Here is a 15300-nt window from a genome sequence, read left to right as displayed (position 1 = left end):
AGAAGTTTGCATTGGTTATTTCGTTTTTCCCTGCTCCTGATCCTTACTTTCTATTGAGATCCATTCCATGTTTTCCTTTGCACTTCTGCATTTATTTCCCATTTGATTATTAGGTGTGGTGTGCGGTTGTAGCTAGCTCCTGTGTGAATGCTTATGTTTTCCTCACTAATTTGTAATCACTATTCCAACTTAGGTATTTAGTTTTCCTCCCATTGCTGTTCTAGCCTTTCGGGGTCCCAGTTTCATCAACAGTGGGCTAGCTGACATTCAAGAGGTTATCTCGTCCTCGTGAGTACAGTTCTTTAGTTCCCTTATTTAATACCATCAAGAGTGTTAGTTCACAGATCCTGTCATTGCTTGCCCTCCACGTGGGTTTAGCGCTGTCAGTACCTGTAACAGCAATTGGGGGTAAGGCGCTTGCCGACTTTCCTCGCGGTCAGGTGCTTACCCCACATCCCTTTTCATATATTGGTTTTGATGTCACACTCTATTTGCACTCCTGGGTTCTAGCATACATGAGTCGTTGTTCCTGTGTACACATTTCCCTTGCCATATTCGCTGCCTTTGTACTCGCCTGACTAATCCTGACAGAATGACCAGCCCAAAATTCCCATTGAATATGGCAAGTTTAAGAAAGAAAGGCAGCAAGGCCTCTAACAAGTTTGTACAGAAAGCTTCCCCTACATTTACCTGTGACAATCAAATCACTAGTCCTGACTTAAATGAACTCCTTGTCACGAATGGGCATTTACGTGCAAAGTATTTTTCCCATAGGATGGCACATCCTACATTGCCTGATCCTAGTTCTATCTTTTGTTTTGATCCCGATTCTATGTCAGCGCAAGCCTTAGCCGCAGAAAACAACACACTGTTAGACTTATTATACAAGAGTACCTCTGTTGTTGAACCCCATGATTCCAGTTGTGCTTCACCTCAGATAGAACAGTTTCATGGTACAAACACAAAGAATGGAGGGGTTCCTTGCATAACTTCTGTTTTCTACCCTCAGTCTAAAGCATACTCCTTTGCACAGGTACATACTGTAGTCCCTAATGCCAAGAGGTCTAATGTCAATAGTTTGCTTAAGGGAAACACAGACCAAGTTAGTAAGAGAAAGTATAAATCACAGAACCTGAAAGCAGTAGAGGACAATGCACAATTGGTGCACATCCAGATTGCTAGTGCAGGATCCAGCCCTGATGCCACTATGCCTCCCCCTGTGCCTACTGATAGTGATGTACAGTTAATGCAGGCCATGCTAAGAGCTAAGCTTGAGGAGTTAAGACAAGAATTCATTTCTTTACAAGAGGAGAATAAAACCTTGCACTCTTTACTGAATACACCTCAGACTTTATCCGTTGAGGTTGATGAAGTGAACACGGTTCAGCCCCTGAGTGCAGAGACTTTGGTAAACCATGATATTTGTCAATACGTTAGATCTATTGGGAGTGAAAGTCTTTCTTCTAGCACAGCGCTTAATCTGGGCACAGTTTCTAACAATGGTTCTGCTGTTTGTCAGGGATTGCAGTTAGCTGAAGATTTACAAGCCACTCCTTTACCTAAAATTTCCTGTGTAGCAGTTTGTCATAATTCTGAGCTAGCACACATACAAGCTTCTGATTTCCAAACACAATCCACAATGGTGGCATACACAGATTCAGTCACTACAGTAGGCTTAGGCCCTGCTCTTGATCTAGCTGCTGAGACTGAAGTAGATGTTAAAGCTGATGTGGAAAACGATGTTACCTCTGGGTTCACTCTTCCTTCTGCCAATTCTGATCAATACGAACAGTCAGAAACAGTACAGATTTCATCTTCTGATGGTCTCATTCCACAGTATACAGAACCAAAAGACCGGCAGGCGATTCCTGAACTGTTGATTGTAAATCTGCCTCTTTCAGAAGCTAAGACAGAGGAATGGACAATTGACGAAATCCTGATTAACAGAGACTTTACTATGGTAATTCCACTGGTTGATTTTGACTTCTACAAAGAAAAAGACTCTGTGTCACCCACTAAAGAAAAGGACTGCAAGGGTACAGCTCAGTCTTTGGTTACTGGTGCCAAGGAGTCTACTGCCCTAAAGGTGCCCTCCATTCCTGAGCCACCAATGTGTCTGTCAACTTCTGAGACTTCTGTCTGTCCTCCTACAACCATTGACTCTTCTATGATCCAACCCACAGCCCTGCAGTCATCTTTGGCACACGTGTCTTCACCCAATGAACCGCTGCCATGTCTGCCATTTATTCAAGAGCCAGTCCCAAAGACCTGGACATGTTTGTATCCAGCAACCGAGATTGCTCCAGCTTGCATGCCTTCAGCCTCAAGGTTTCCTCTGGCCTGCCTGTCTTCAGCTACAGTGACTCATCCTGCAGATCATCCTTCAGCTATAGAGCCTCCGGTAGTCCATCATAAGTGCATGTCTTCAGTCCCGGAGTATACTGAGTATTTGCCTTCAGTTCATGAGACGCCTGTATCCTGCTTAGCCTCGCTGCCAATATCAGAGGTATACCTGTCTACACCATCAGATCCTGCTGTATTTTCTTCTGCTCCAGCGATTCCTCCTGAATCCCAACCATTTACTGTCGATGAACGTCTAGCCTGCCTTTCTTTTGCTTCAGGAGGAGCACCAGAATGCCTGCCTATTCCACAAGACGATTCTCCCAACTGCTTCACTTTAGCATCAGAGCCTCCTAAAAATGCAGCATCAGAGTTTGAGACTTTTGCCAGCTCCCGCTTCAGAGTCATCAAGCTGGACCAAGTGATGAGTCAGAACCACTCACCTGGGTGTGCACAGGGGGTGGTGCAGACCGGCGTATTACCTACAGGACTTGTGCAACAGAATTCCGCCAAGAAGCACCAGTTGGGTGCTAGTAGCCAAAGGAAGGGAATGACTGCTGCAGTTCAAAATGTGTCTGTTATTGCTCCTTCTGCGAGTGTGCCTGAAATACCAAGTACTGCGTCTATCACTCCTATCAGTATGCCAAACGTCCCTGCTGTTGTATCCCACATGCAACAAAGTGGCTACACGACTGTCACCAGGAGTACCAGCCTTGTACAACCCATTGGACTTTCAGGTCTCCAAGGCGTAGAACATGTGCAGTCAAACCTTAGTCACTTTCAACCACAAGCCTTTTCCCAGATGAATGACAGAAGAAAATCTGAACCTCTACCTCAGCCGCCACCTTCTCTAATGGCTGAACATAAACCTTTCCTGGAGCCAGCAATTTCCTCACCTCCCGCATGTCCACTCTCGGCAGAAAGGCTAACAGGGCTTCTACCATTGTCTAAGGCATGTTGCACCAGCCTGCCTCCCTCCTCAAAGACTTATAAGGGTCCACTCCCAGTGACTGAGCTTCCTGGACCTTCCAACTCTGCTTCAGGTCCTGCAAGTCCTTCATGCCTTTCTTCGAACCATGAGTCTCTTCCTCACCAGAAGCCACCGTTTCCATCAGTACCACCTCCAAAGACAAAGCGCTCCTATCATGGAAGTCCATCTGCCTTTGCCCACAGGCCACCATTTCCATCAGTGCCACCTCCAAAGAAAAAGCACTCCCATCATGGAAAGAAGATGTCTCGTGCGGGTGGCGGGCACCCGAAGACGGCCGTGGGAGGGGGTATACTGTCACGACTCGCTCCCTTCGCTCCCGTTCCCACCACTTGGGGGCATGATTTGGGGTTTATTCCCTACTGGACTTTTCCTCCGAACCTTATGCTACAGTGCTGTGTTGAATTGGGAGCGCTAAATCCCTATTTTCCAAGCTACTTCCCTTCCGGATCCATTCCAGGTTTTTGGCAGCCAGCATGCTTCTTTAACCAAATGACTATGCTTCCCAGAATGCCTGGCCCACTGCTTCACCTCCACCCTTGCAGGACAAGGTTGGGTGGAGAATAGGCAACACCTGTGGCTGCAGGTGCAGCAGTCAGCACACCTGAGGCGTGTGCTAGTTAAGCAGCTTTAAAAGCCTCAGTCTTACTTCAGTCCAGCGCTGGTCATCGTTTGCAGTGTTCCTGTTGTGACTAGTCCCTTGTTCCTTGTTCCTTGCCTTTGTACCTAGTTCCTAGTTCCTGTTTTCTTGTTCCTCCGCCCTGAATCTCGGATTCATGCGCTAATTGATTTCTGCTCCCTTGATTCCCTTTTTGTCTTCCTCTGTTTGCAGGCAGCATTTCTCAGTGCTTTCCCCTTTTAGATGCAGCCCAGTTTGTCTGTGTTCTATATTTCTTTGACTCTGTCCTTTGCTGCTGTAAACCCGTATGCCTTAGCCTTCCTCTTAGATTAGCTTCCTGTCTTTTTCTTGGAGGGGTAGGGAGAAGTTTGCATTGGTTATTTCGTTTTTCCCTGCTCCTGATCCTTACTTTCTATTGAGATCCATTCCATGTTTTCCTTTGCACTTCTGCATTTATTTCCCATTTGATTATTAGGTGTGGTGTGCGGTTGTAGCTAGCTCCTGTGTGAATGCCTATGTTTTCCTCACTAATTTGTAATCACTATTCCAACTTAGGTATTTAGTTTTCCTCCCATTGCTGTTCTAGCCTTTCGGGGTCCCAGTTTCATCAACAGTGGGCTAGCTGACATTCAAGAGGTTATCTCGTCCTCGTGAGTACAGTTCTTTAGTTCCCTTATTTAATACCATCAAGAGTGTTAGTTCACAGATCCTGTCATTGCTTGCCCTCCACGTGGGTTTAGCGCTGTCAGTACCTGTAACAGCAATTGGGGGTAAGGCGCTTGCCGACTTTCCTCGCGGTCAGGTGCTTACCCCACATCCCTTTTCATATATTGGTTTTGATGTCACACTCTATTTGCACTCCTGGGTTCTAGCATACATGAGTCGTTGTTCCTGTGTACACATTTCCCTTGCCATATTCGCTGCCTTTGTACTCGCCTGACTAATCCTGACAGCCTCTCACTACACCTCCCGGGAACGGTATCAGGTAATATTATCCCCATATATATGGTCACCGTACATAATATCGCTGGGAAAAGGTCGTGGCAATATGATATGGGTGACCATATATATGGGGACAGGGGCAGCCAAAAGAAGAAAAAAAAAGTTTGGGGTTTGCAGGGGTGTCCCCCGCATGTTCCATGCAATCATGTCCCCACAAAAAACGGCCATTTTTCGGCGATATTTTTGCATGGCGATGTTTTTGTGGGGACATTATTAGATGGAACCCCCGGGAACATCCCAACCTTTTCCTCTTGCACTTCCTGCTTCTTCCTACTTCTCCTCACCTTTGACTTCCTTTCCTTCCTCCTTCCAACCTCTCAGGCTGCTTATCTTGTAGGGATATTGAACTCTACCTTGTCCCCCCTGTCTTTACTGCATCTGATGTCTACTGTTTTCTTGCCACTGAATATGCTTAACCTTCCCCTTCATGGATTGGTTGGATTGCCCAGGCATCCAGCACCCAGGTGTATTTATTCTAACTCTGCTATTCTCTCTTTATTCAGAAGGAGCCTCTAAAAGAAGACGGGTCAGACATCTTGGATGTGACAGAACCGCTCATGAAAACTTGCAACGCTACGTGTCAGAGCCCGGGGGTGCCACGGCTCTTCCATGGTCCACGGCACACTTAATGCAAGTGCAGTGAACTAACTGTCACGGGTCTCTGCCTCAGCGAACACTAAAGGGCAAACACAGCGGTTGCTAGTTTACCGGGATCATGGATGGCAAAGCATGAGGCTTATTGTGGCTGCACGAGCCGCCATGTGACTGTCCCCTGCCCCAAGTCTCAAGTACTGTGGGGAGATCTGGGGAGGGGGGGTTTCTACCCATGCTGCTCCAGTGCCCCGCCTCACACACTGCTAAGGGCTAAGCAGGAGACATCGTCCCAGGGGGTAATCACTACAGCAGAATGACATTTAGTTTCATTTTGTTGTCCAGCGCTGCTTTGTGAGAGCCCCAGGCTCCATCTTGGAGCGAAGCTGGCACAGAGCACAGCTATTCTTAGAGCGAAGACAGAAGCAGTTCCTTTGCAGCTCTTGCATTCAGACTGTAGAATCTCACGCTCTGGCAACACCAAAGCCTCCCAGAAAACCTGCACTCATCCAACAAATGTGGGCAATTGCCTTAGCTCTACCTCCTGCCAAAACACAATAGAATAGAGTGCTCCTTTGGATCCGCTCTAACAGGTTGAAAAAGGAACTGTAGATCAACTAGTACTGAGGGCTCAACCAGTCTAATAGAAAATATCAATTGATGGAATTATTGCGTGGACTGCTCTATAATCTTATTAACCTGCCAATTTTGTATAGCATGATTAAAAACGGAATAACAATTACTACTATATTTTTTTAAACATGTTATATGATGGGTCTGTTTTAGCAGTAACCGCATTTAAAACTGGGCAGATCACTTGCTGAAAAAAGTACTGATTTTAGAAAACTGCACTGTTTTGAACCGTTTTGGGGGGGCAAGGAGGTTAACAAGGCTTAAGCGTTTTCGGAATTGATCTCCAGATGCACTAATGAATTAACATTAGAAGGCAATTGTCAATAACTGTAGTCCTATTTTAATGCTGGCTTGACCATCGCCACTTTGAAGACGCATCTATACAATGGTGCTTGGAAGTTAACAAAGTCCGACAATCAAATCTTCAAATCACTAAGAGTAGCACCACACAGGTCCAGATCGGAAAATGGGTGGGAAAGTATACTTCTTTCATTGCTACCTTAGCGTAGGAAAGGATTCAAGCAGTAGGCCTGTAGGAGCTGATGAGGTGGGTTGCGGGGGAAGGACACGTAAAAACAAAATGAGGAATGGTCGTAAGATGGCAGTGGGAGGGGCTGGGTGAAGCCCCGCAGGAGCAATGAGTATGTTGTGGGTTCTCTCCCTAAACCCACGAGAAAAGAAATCAATGGAAACAAATGATGTGTAAAAACTATGACCTGCTAGGTCAACAATAGCAACACTATTTGCATCATCTTACTGAGCAGCAGGATCATAAAGCAGGTACTGCAGTCACATCAAACTGGGAGTTGCACTTTCTTCAGTGACATCAAAGTGGGAGGTGCCTTTACAGCAGTGCCATCACACTGGGAACTGCCTTTACTGCGTTAACATCACACTATGAGCTGCCTTTACCTCAGCAACATCAAACTGGAAGCTGCCCTTACTTCAGTGCCATCACACTGGAAACTGCCTTTACAGCAGTGACATCAAACTATGAGCTGCCATTACCCCAGCAACATCAAACTGGAAGCTGGTCTTACTTCAGTGCCATCACACTGGGAACTGCCTTTACTTCAGTGACATCACACTATGAGCTGCCTTTACCTCAGCAACATCAAACTGGAAGCTGCTCTTACTTCAGTACCATCAAACTGGCAACTGCCTTTATTGCAGTGAAATGGCACTCTGAGCTGTCTTTGCAGCATTGTTATTTTATTTTTACTTTATTGTTTACAGCGCAGACCTAGCTTGAGAGCAGCAGAGCATAGCAGAGCGCTGTACAGAGTGTGGGCCGGAATTTGGGCTGGCATCTTTTAACAGTAGTGCAGTATTGTGAGGTCTGTGCATCCATTGGAATCATTCCTTGGTTAGATGTTGAAAGAGCCATGTTTTGAGAGATTTGCGAAATTGGAGTATTGTGGAGGTATTCCGAGCTGACATTGGGATCGAGTTCCAGAGGGTGTGTGCATAACAAGAGGAGGATTGTTTGTGGGTCCTCTCTTTGCGGAGGAGCTGCAATTCAAGCAGGTAGGTCGATTTGCTGCGCGAGGAGCATGTGCCGCCAGATATGTGGAGCTTAGCCACCAGGTACACTGGTGTGCTACTCGTGACTGCTTTGTAAATGATGCATGCAGTTGGGAACAGTAGCCTAGCTTGGAGAGGAAGCCAATGTAGTTTGCGTAGGATGGGGTTAATATGGTCAAATTTCCATGCTCCAGTAAAACGAGTTGCTGCAGCGTGGTGGACTGCTTTCAAGTGAGCAGCTGGGAGTCCTGTCAGGAGAGTATTTCCCCCATTGATGTGCTAGACCACAAAGGCCTGAACTACGGCCCAGAAGTCCTGCGCGGGATGAAGGGTTTGATTTTTCGATGGGTAGAGATTCTGAGCCAGGCTATTTGGGCCTTCTTGGCTATGTGTTTTCTAGAAGGACACATTACTGTCAATGGTGAAGCATAAGGATTTTGCTGAGTCTGAGGGTTGTGGATCAAATCCTTCTAGGCGAGTATCATTAAGCCATTGTTGGACAAGTTGTTTTTTAACCATCTTGGATGGGTTTAGTTTGAGGTAGGCAGTCGACATCCAAGACTGGGTGATGGTCATCATAGAGACAGAGAAATTACTCACTGTAATGATCTTTCTATGGATTCATCTCCCGCAGATTCCTCATCTGATAAATATCCTCATCCAGCTCTGCTGCTTTGGAAAACCTTGACAGGGGGCAGCGTGGACCTCGACTCGGTCTTCGATCTGTTTTGCTCAGTGCCCGATTGTCAGCTATGGACGTGACATCGGGTGTTGTACATATACTGCATCACAACACCCCATACCTCAGTTCCACCTTTTTTACACACGCTCGACACGCTGCTGGTGTGAGGAACATGGCTCTGTTTTTGTCAGAAATTCAAATTAATCTCTCTAAAAAACCTCGACTGCGATGTTCGTACTTCGGATTTCGGGTTTTAAAAGGTGAACCGACTGCCATGCCAAAATGTTAATGACCGACCACCACGACATTTGTCTGTGGTGTCTTGGTGTCTAGGAAGGTTCACGACATGGAGGGATGTGCGTTGTGTGCCAAAATGCACTTGAAGTCCCTGCATGAGCGGGCTGGCAAACTTGCTTTGGGCCAACCGTCTCCGAAATCCGTGCTGCGGTCGATCATCCAGTCCCCCGAGGCCAAGACTGAAGGGCTCACTCCCGAAAAGGAGAAGGAAAAGCACTGATGGAAGTCCAAGAAGCAGCCACACTCGAGGAGTCACCCTTCCTCATCTTCTTCGGACAAGAAAAAGTGCCACCGCCGTCGACACAAGTCCAGCTCATTGTCTGAGAAAGGTAAGCCCTCAGCTGGCATGACCCCTCGAGAGGAGTGGGAAGATTTCAAGAGCCAAATGATGACTATGTTTAAAATGCATGCTGCTGCCGGTGCAGGTAAGCCCCCGAACAGCAAGCCTCGGTGGCGGAAGCAGTGCTCGGTACTCCAGACACCTCACACGCCAAACTGTCGACATCATCAACGTCGGAGAAGCCTTCAGACTCGATACCGAGAAAGGCACAGAAGCCCTTGATGTCCAGTCCCTCGGAAGGCCATTGAGACACTGAAGTTCCCAACGTCACGGTGGTACCTAAGCCCGAATCGACTCCGGCGAATCTTACTTCAGCACCAAATGATATACCCTCTGCGCTGACTGTCAGTGACAAGTCCTTTGTCCCCCTCTCCAGGTCAGGATTCTTCAAGTCCATGACATCGATTTTCAGCGCTGACCAGGGTGAAGATCAAGGGGACATCGATCCCATATATATTGGGGTAGGAGGAGTCAATTTCTTTGACAATCAAGAAGACATGTTGGCACTGGCACAAAGGCTACATGATGCCAGCGGCCTAGGCACATCTCCAAAGCTAGAGCTAAAACAGGGACGGCCCTACACTGATACGCAAAGTTCAGGGCCCTAGAGGAAAGGGTGGTAGACACCCTAGGTCATAAATCGGTGTCAGTGCCTACTCCGTGCTACAAACTGATGGACATACTGGGTGACGGTCCTGTGACGGAACACAACATGCCACTCAATTCGTAAATGTTGTCTATTTTTTCAATAAAACATGTGCTGTTTCTGACGTATTTTTGCTGAGGTGCTGGTACCTTGGGGTCGGGTGAGGGTTTTTTACAATGCTTTACACCTTCAAAGAGGACTTTGCTACTGTTAGAGGCTGCCCCAATGGTGGTAGAGTAGGAAGCATCTTTGGCTTCTGTAATCAGAATCCTATGGTTTGTCGAACAGAGATTTGCGGTTGGTGCGGTCTCCTGTGTTATGTTTTTTGTGTCATTGTTTCTCCAGGGCTCTGACTGAGCATTTGTTGGAGGCTAGCTCGGAGGTGTACCATGGGGCAGGTGGTTTGGTTTTACACTGGCTGAATTTTAGGGGGGCATATGTGCCCACTAGTTTCATAGCAGAGTTGCTGAATAATTCCAGGAGGCCTGAGACATTCCCTGTGGTGGGGGAAGTCTACAAAGTTTGCTTCTAGCTCATTGACCAGGAAGGTTTTGAACGAGTGGCATTGAGTGAGGGGGCTTTTAGCCTGACCTTTGTGAGTCGAGTGGGTGACTGATAATGGGATGACGGTGTGGTCAGACCAGTCAAGTGGGATAGGGTATGCACAGGTGATGCAGGGGGATGATGTGAAGACTGTAGGCCTCATCACGAGTTGGGCGGTAGGCCCGACGCTATTAGCGCTGGGGCTATTAGCGCTACCGCCAAACCTCCCAGCGCTAATAGCGCCGGATCACGGGTTCGGCAGAACGGTTGGTTCCCATTCCCCATTGAGCCCATTCGGGAATTCCTCATTCCCCATTGGGTCCAATGGGGAATTGTCGTGCTATTACCGCTGGCAGATTTCCCGCCGGCGGTAATAGAGCCGAAAATCGGCAAATTTGCAGCGGATTTGCCCCCAGCTCAAAGCTGGGGGTAAATCAGCCATGGACATGATCTGGTGGATCCTTAAATGCAGCAGTAATAGCGCTACTGCCGCATTTAAGGGTTACCGCCAAACTCGTGATGAGGCCCTATGTCTAGGGTGTTGCCTTTGTTGTGCATGCAGGAGAACACAATTTGCTTACGGTCCATGAAAGCGGTCAGTTACAAAATGCGTGTTTCGAGTGTGGTTGTCAGCCTGTGACTCAGGGACATTAAAATCACTGAGAAAGACATTATTTGAATGTACTAATTTGACAGAGGAGATTACGTTGGAGGTGTCTGCAATGAAAGATTCACTCCTGTGAGGTGGTCTGTAGATGAGGTGGAGGGTGATGGATTCCTGGAGCGATAGAGGGAACCGGCAGGCGAGTGATTCAAATAAGCTTGTTCTGGGAGAGGGGATAATGGAGCATAGCCAATCGCTGCTGTGGATTGCCACTCGGCCTCCTGCCCTTCCTGGCCAGTCGGCATGTTAGGTGGGGTAGGAGGACATTGAAAACATGTGGGAAGGATAGGGTGAACCATGTTTCAGTGATGAACAGGGCATTAAGGTTGCTGTACGAGACAAGGTCAGCGATCTCTGCAGCGTGAGCGGCTATTGAGCGAGCATTCATCAACATGAGAGGGCGTGTGCATGTGGTCTGTTGGTGTTGGATGGGGGCAAGTGCATTATTGTGGGGGTTTGCTAGCGAAGCCTCCCAGGACGGCCCAGGGCACTTTGCCTTTCGAACCCTAGTGAGAGTGGGGATGGGCTGTGGAGGGAGGAGACACATGGTGATGCCTTTTGGTGAATAGCAGTAGTAACGATTCATTTGTAGGCGAAATGCAGAACAGCGGGTCAGGCCCTTGGCCCTATCAGGCACAAACAGGCAAGGTCCTTGTCTTTGCACGTCCTTTGCTGAGGACGCCGCTGATGGGGATGCCTAAGGAGGACTGATTAAATAGGTGGTGGCCTAAGCATCTGAGTGGCAGGGCCTGGTCAAGTGACCAGTAGCCTTCTCAATGCTGTCTCAGCATTGATACTGGGAGTTACTCTTTCCACAGTGCCATCAGACTGGGAGCTTCCCTTACTGCGGTGCCATCACACTGGGAGCTTCTCTTATTATGGTCACATCCAAGTGAGAGCTTGCCTTACTTCAGTGGCATCCCACTGGGAGCTTCCCTTACTTAGTCGTCATCACAGTGTGAGCTTCTCTTACTACCGTGACATCACAATGGGGGATTCCATTTCTACAGTGACATCAAACTGAGAGCTGCTCTTTTTGGAGTGACTTCACACTTGGCGTTTCCTTTACTTTAGAGATGCACATGGGAGCTACAGTTAAGGGAGTGACCTCTCATTGGAGGCTGCCATCAATGCCAGGAAATATTAAGTAAAATATAAAGGTGTAAAATGGATCGAAAACACAAAAGTTAAAATATTCGAAAAAAATCATGATTAAAAACGAAATCATAATGAATTAAAACAAACATATAAAAGACCAGAATGTAAAAAAGAAAACAATCTTCACAAGCTCTTTAAGTGCATGAATCTAAAAACGAGACATGTCTGGTTGTGCCAGACAAAAGGTCCACTAAAATGCCAGTGAGGGGGGCCTTTCTGCAGAGGTATCCAATCAGTCAGGTCAGGCTCACCTGGTATGCGTCTGCCGATTTACCCCATTATGGACTTTGTACGCCACCAGTCTTTCAAGAGATGTCACTAAATCCAACTGACCCAGACCCCTTCTACCTGTCTGTGCTGAACCGGAAAATAAGGTTTAGCAACTGAGGACTGACATCCCTACACATGTTCCTCTTCCACCACCCACCTGTTCCTTCAAGTCACTGAGAGGCCTGAAGACCTAGAAATCAGATACCAACTCCTATCGCCCAGGCCCGAATCTATCTGCCCTCCATGAGCCTCCTACATACCCAGTCCAACGCTGCTGTTCTCCAGGAGATAGCTGAGATGCTCGAACATGGCCTTTTGGTTCTGGCGACTGATCCGGCAGAAATAGCAGAGGAAACGGCAGCAACTGGCCACCATCTTCGGGAACGTGATCTGCTATAGGAAACGAGAAAGAAGAGGACAGCCAGTTAGTGGTAACCAAAGGGCTCACATAGCCCACCCCTCCTGGGCCAAGGGGAAAAAAATGCTTGTTATTGATTTAATTAGTTTCAAAGGAACCACAGAGCCCCAACTTGCCAAGGAAATGGTCCATAGAACTTAAACCAAACTACTGAGCAAAACGAGAACATATTTTAGGGCACAAAAGAATAGCGTTCAAAATAGTGAAAAATGTCCCAATGCTATTTGCAGAGGTTGTTCTGTGAGGAGTCTGCGCCATTTTGATAACACCATGTGGCAATTAGCTCAGATACTTATGCACTTATGTAAATCCGTCACAGTGCGGTATGGTGAACACTTGTGCATCTTCCTAAAAGAAGGATTGAGGGGTTGCATGGCAAGTGTGTCAACACTGGGCAAGTGTACAAAGAACGAAATACAATCACCTGACAAGCCAATGCCTCTACACAGGGCTGGAAATGGAAATGATTAACTGTGGGATCCCACCATCGATACAGGGGTGAGGAAGGGGGGGGGCGGCATGACTCCGGAGAATTTTCTGACCCCTCGACCACGAATAAACATTTCCATTTCAGGACATCAATTAATAAATGATTAACAAATGGAAACTAACCCAATAAGGGAGGAGCGTTTCCTATAATGTTGCAAGCACAATATAACAAGAGGTCTATGTGATTTAACAAATTAAAAAATAGAGAATGACATTTTAACAAATCCAAAACAACAAAATATGACATTTTTTTTGGGGGGGGGGGACAAATCCCCCATTTCCCCATGTTTAAAACCCCACCGCCTTACCCCACCCCCACATATATTTTTTAAACAATTCTGTATTTTGTCGCTGTTTTTTGCATTCTTTATTTTCTATTCGCTAAAATCACTGGATACCTATGAAAAGTGCACATCTTTGAAATGTACAAAGCTGTACTTAAATATTTTCGATAAAGTACAATATTAACAGGCATAGTCACAAGAATTCAAATCAGATGTTCCAGTGGTCTAGCCGGTAAGTCTCTCGACTTTGTGTCCTGACGTTCGAGCCCCCACTTCGGCAGAAAAAGCAGATCAATTACATGAAAGGGAGCGAATAGATTTCCAGAGATCATGAAGAAATGTGTTGCCAAATCCAGCCCAATGACCAGCGCTGGCTTCTGATATGTGAATGGGCAATGGCCGAAGTGTAAACAAAGGTAGTGGAGCCATGTTCCCTTCTCCTCCCCACCGCCTGCCCTCCACTCATCTCATACTCACCCCCACCCCTTCCCCAATTCAAACCGCATGGCACGTCCAGCCTTGCCTCTACTCCACCCCACAACCCTGGGTTTTACAACAGTTCTATCAAGACTGAAGAAAACGCAGTGAAAGAAAATTAGTTTCGATCATTGTCTCCCAGAGCTTGCAGCTTCACCCACCCTTCCTCCCCTAATCACCCACTATTCACACCTCTTAAGAGACATGCCCAGGACTATAGACACGCGCCTCACCTCCCATGACCTGGACAGACAGCAGAGCCTGCATCAGTTCATGAACCCCGGGGCGAGCTGGGTTTTGTGGTGGTCTAGGAATTTGTGTAACGTCACCAGCGAGATAGTGCAGTTAGATGGGACACAGGAGTACTACCAGCCGCGCACAGGTTTCAATGCCCAGAAGGGGATAGGTAAAACAAAGAAATAGTAATAAAGACTCTCTTCCCAGTGCTGGGGTGATTTAAAGGGAATAATGGCGGATTGACCTAAAAAGCAGGCAAACGTCATACCCTTTAGTCCTCGCCCACTTCGACCTCTTTTGTCACTTGTCTGGTGAGTGCCTGAAATGTGAAGACTGGGCTGGAATCCCTCTGCCTTTCAGAGAGGCAAACCGTTAAGGCAATTTTCCATATTTTCCTGCCCGCCTATTGTATTAACAGCTTTACTTGATGGATGCCATCTGCTAGCAGCGTTCATAGTTTCGCTGCTGTCTCTCCCGGGTGTCAATGCGCAGATGTGAACCATTTCGGGCGATAGAAGCTTTCCATGCGCGCATGCTATCTGCTTCTGGTGTGCCAAGCATTCCATGCATGGATGCAATGGACATGTATTCAATCCTATTTTGAAAAATTGACATGATATCCTTGACTAATGGTCTAGTAGTTACAAGGCCCCCATGACCTCTAATTTGGAGTCATAGGAGTGTCATGTGAGTAGGAAACTAATTCAACTGGTGACCATGTTACCCTCACGAGTCCCACATCAGACCTGGAAATTCTGACAAGCAATAGCGGTCTTCAGCTCCAAGGGCAGAGGACTTCCAAATATGAGGCTGAAAAAGAAAGGCCTGGAGAACTCACAAAGGAAAGAATAGTCCAGCTAAAGACATATCTGGTGTTTCCCTTTTAAGATGTCCATGCAGAGAGAGAGGGGAGGGGGGAGCAACCCCTTACAGGATGCACACATCATACCCGGTGACAAATACAAGCTGCGTGGCCTTTTATGCTGAAATAGGCATACCAGCATCTTATCCTAGCAGAAAAAGGATTCTGCAGGGGTACGAAGACATGTTATGTGGCCACTCCAAGTCCACTGACCTCCTTGCCAGAAGCCAAGGAGG

At 47.1% G+C, this 15300-nt stretch overlaps 1 protein-coding gene across 7 annotated transcripts in view; it reads right to left on the bottom strand.

The window, feature by feature from the left end:
- Positions 1 to 15300, bottom strand: part of RYR3 (ryanodine receptor 3) — a 1751462-nt gene that overhangs the window by 815879 nt on the left and 920283 nt on the right. For all 7 annotated transcript variants that reach the window (XM_069638568.1, XM_069638566.1, XM_069638573.1 and 4 more), the window contains one exon: positions 12558 to 12690. In XM_069638568.1, coding sequence (XP_069494669.1) covers positions 12558 to 12690 — 133 coding nt within the window. The remainder of the gene's footprint in view (positions 1 to 12557; positions 12691 to 15300) is intronic.

The sequence above is a fragment of the Ambystoma mexicanum genome, chromosome 14 (assembly GCF_040938575.1).
Source record: "Ambystoma mexicanum isolate Mex_15411 chromosome 14, UKY_AmexF1_1, whole genome shotgun sequence".
Classification (NCBI taxonomy): domain Eukaryota; kingdom Metazoa; phylum Chordata; class Amphibia; order Caudata; family Ambystomatidae; genus Ambystoma; species Ambystoma mexicanum.
The sequence above is the reverse complement of the archived record's forward strand: the minus strand, read 5'-3'. Positions and strand labels throughout refer to the sequence as shown.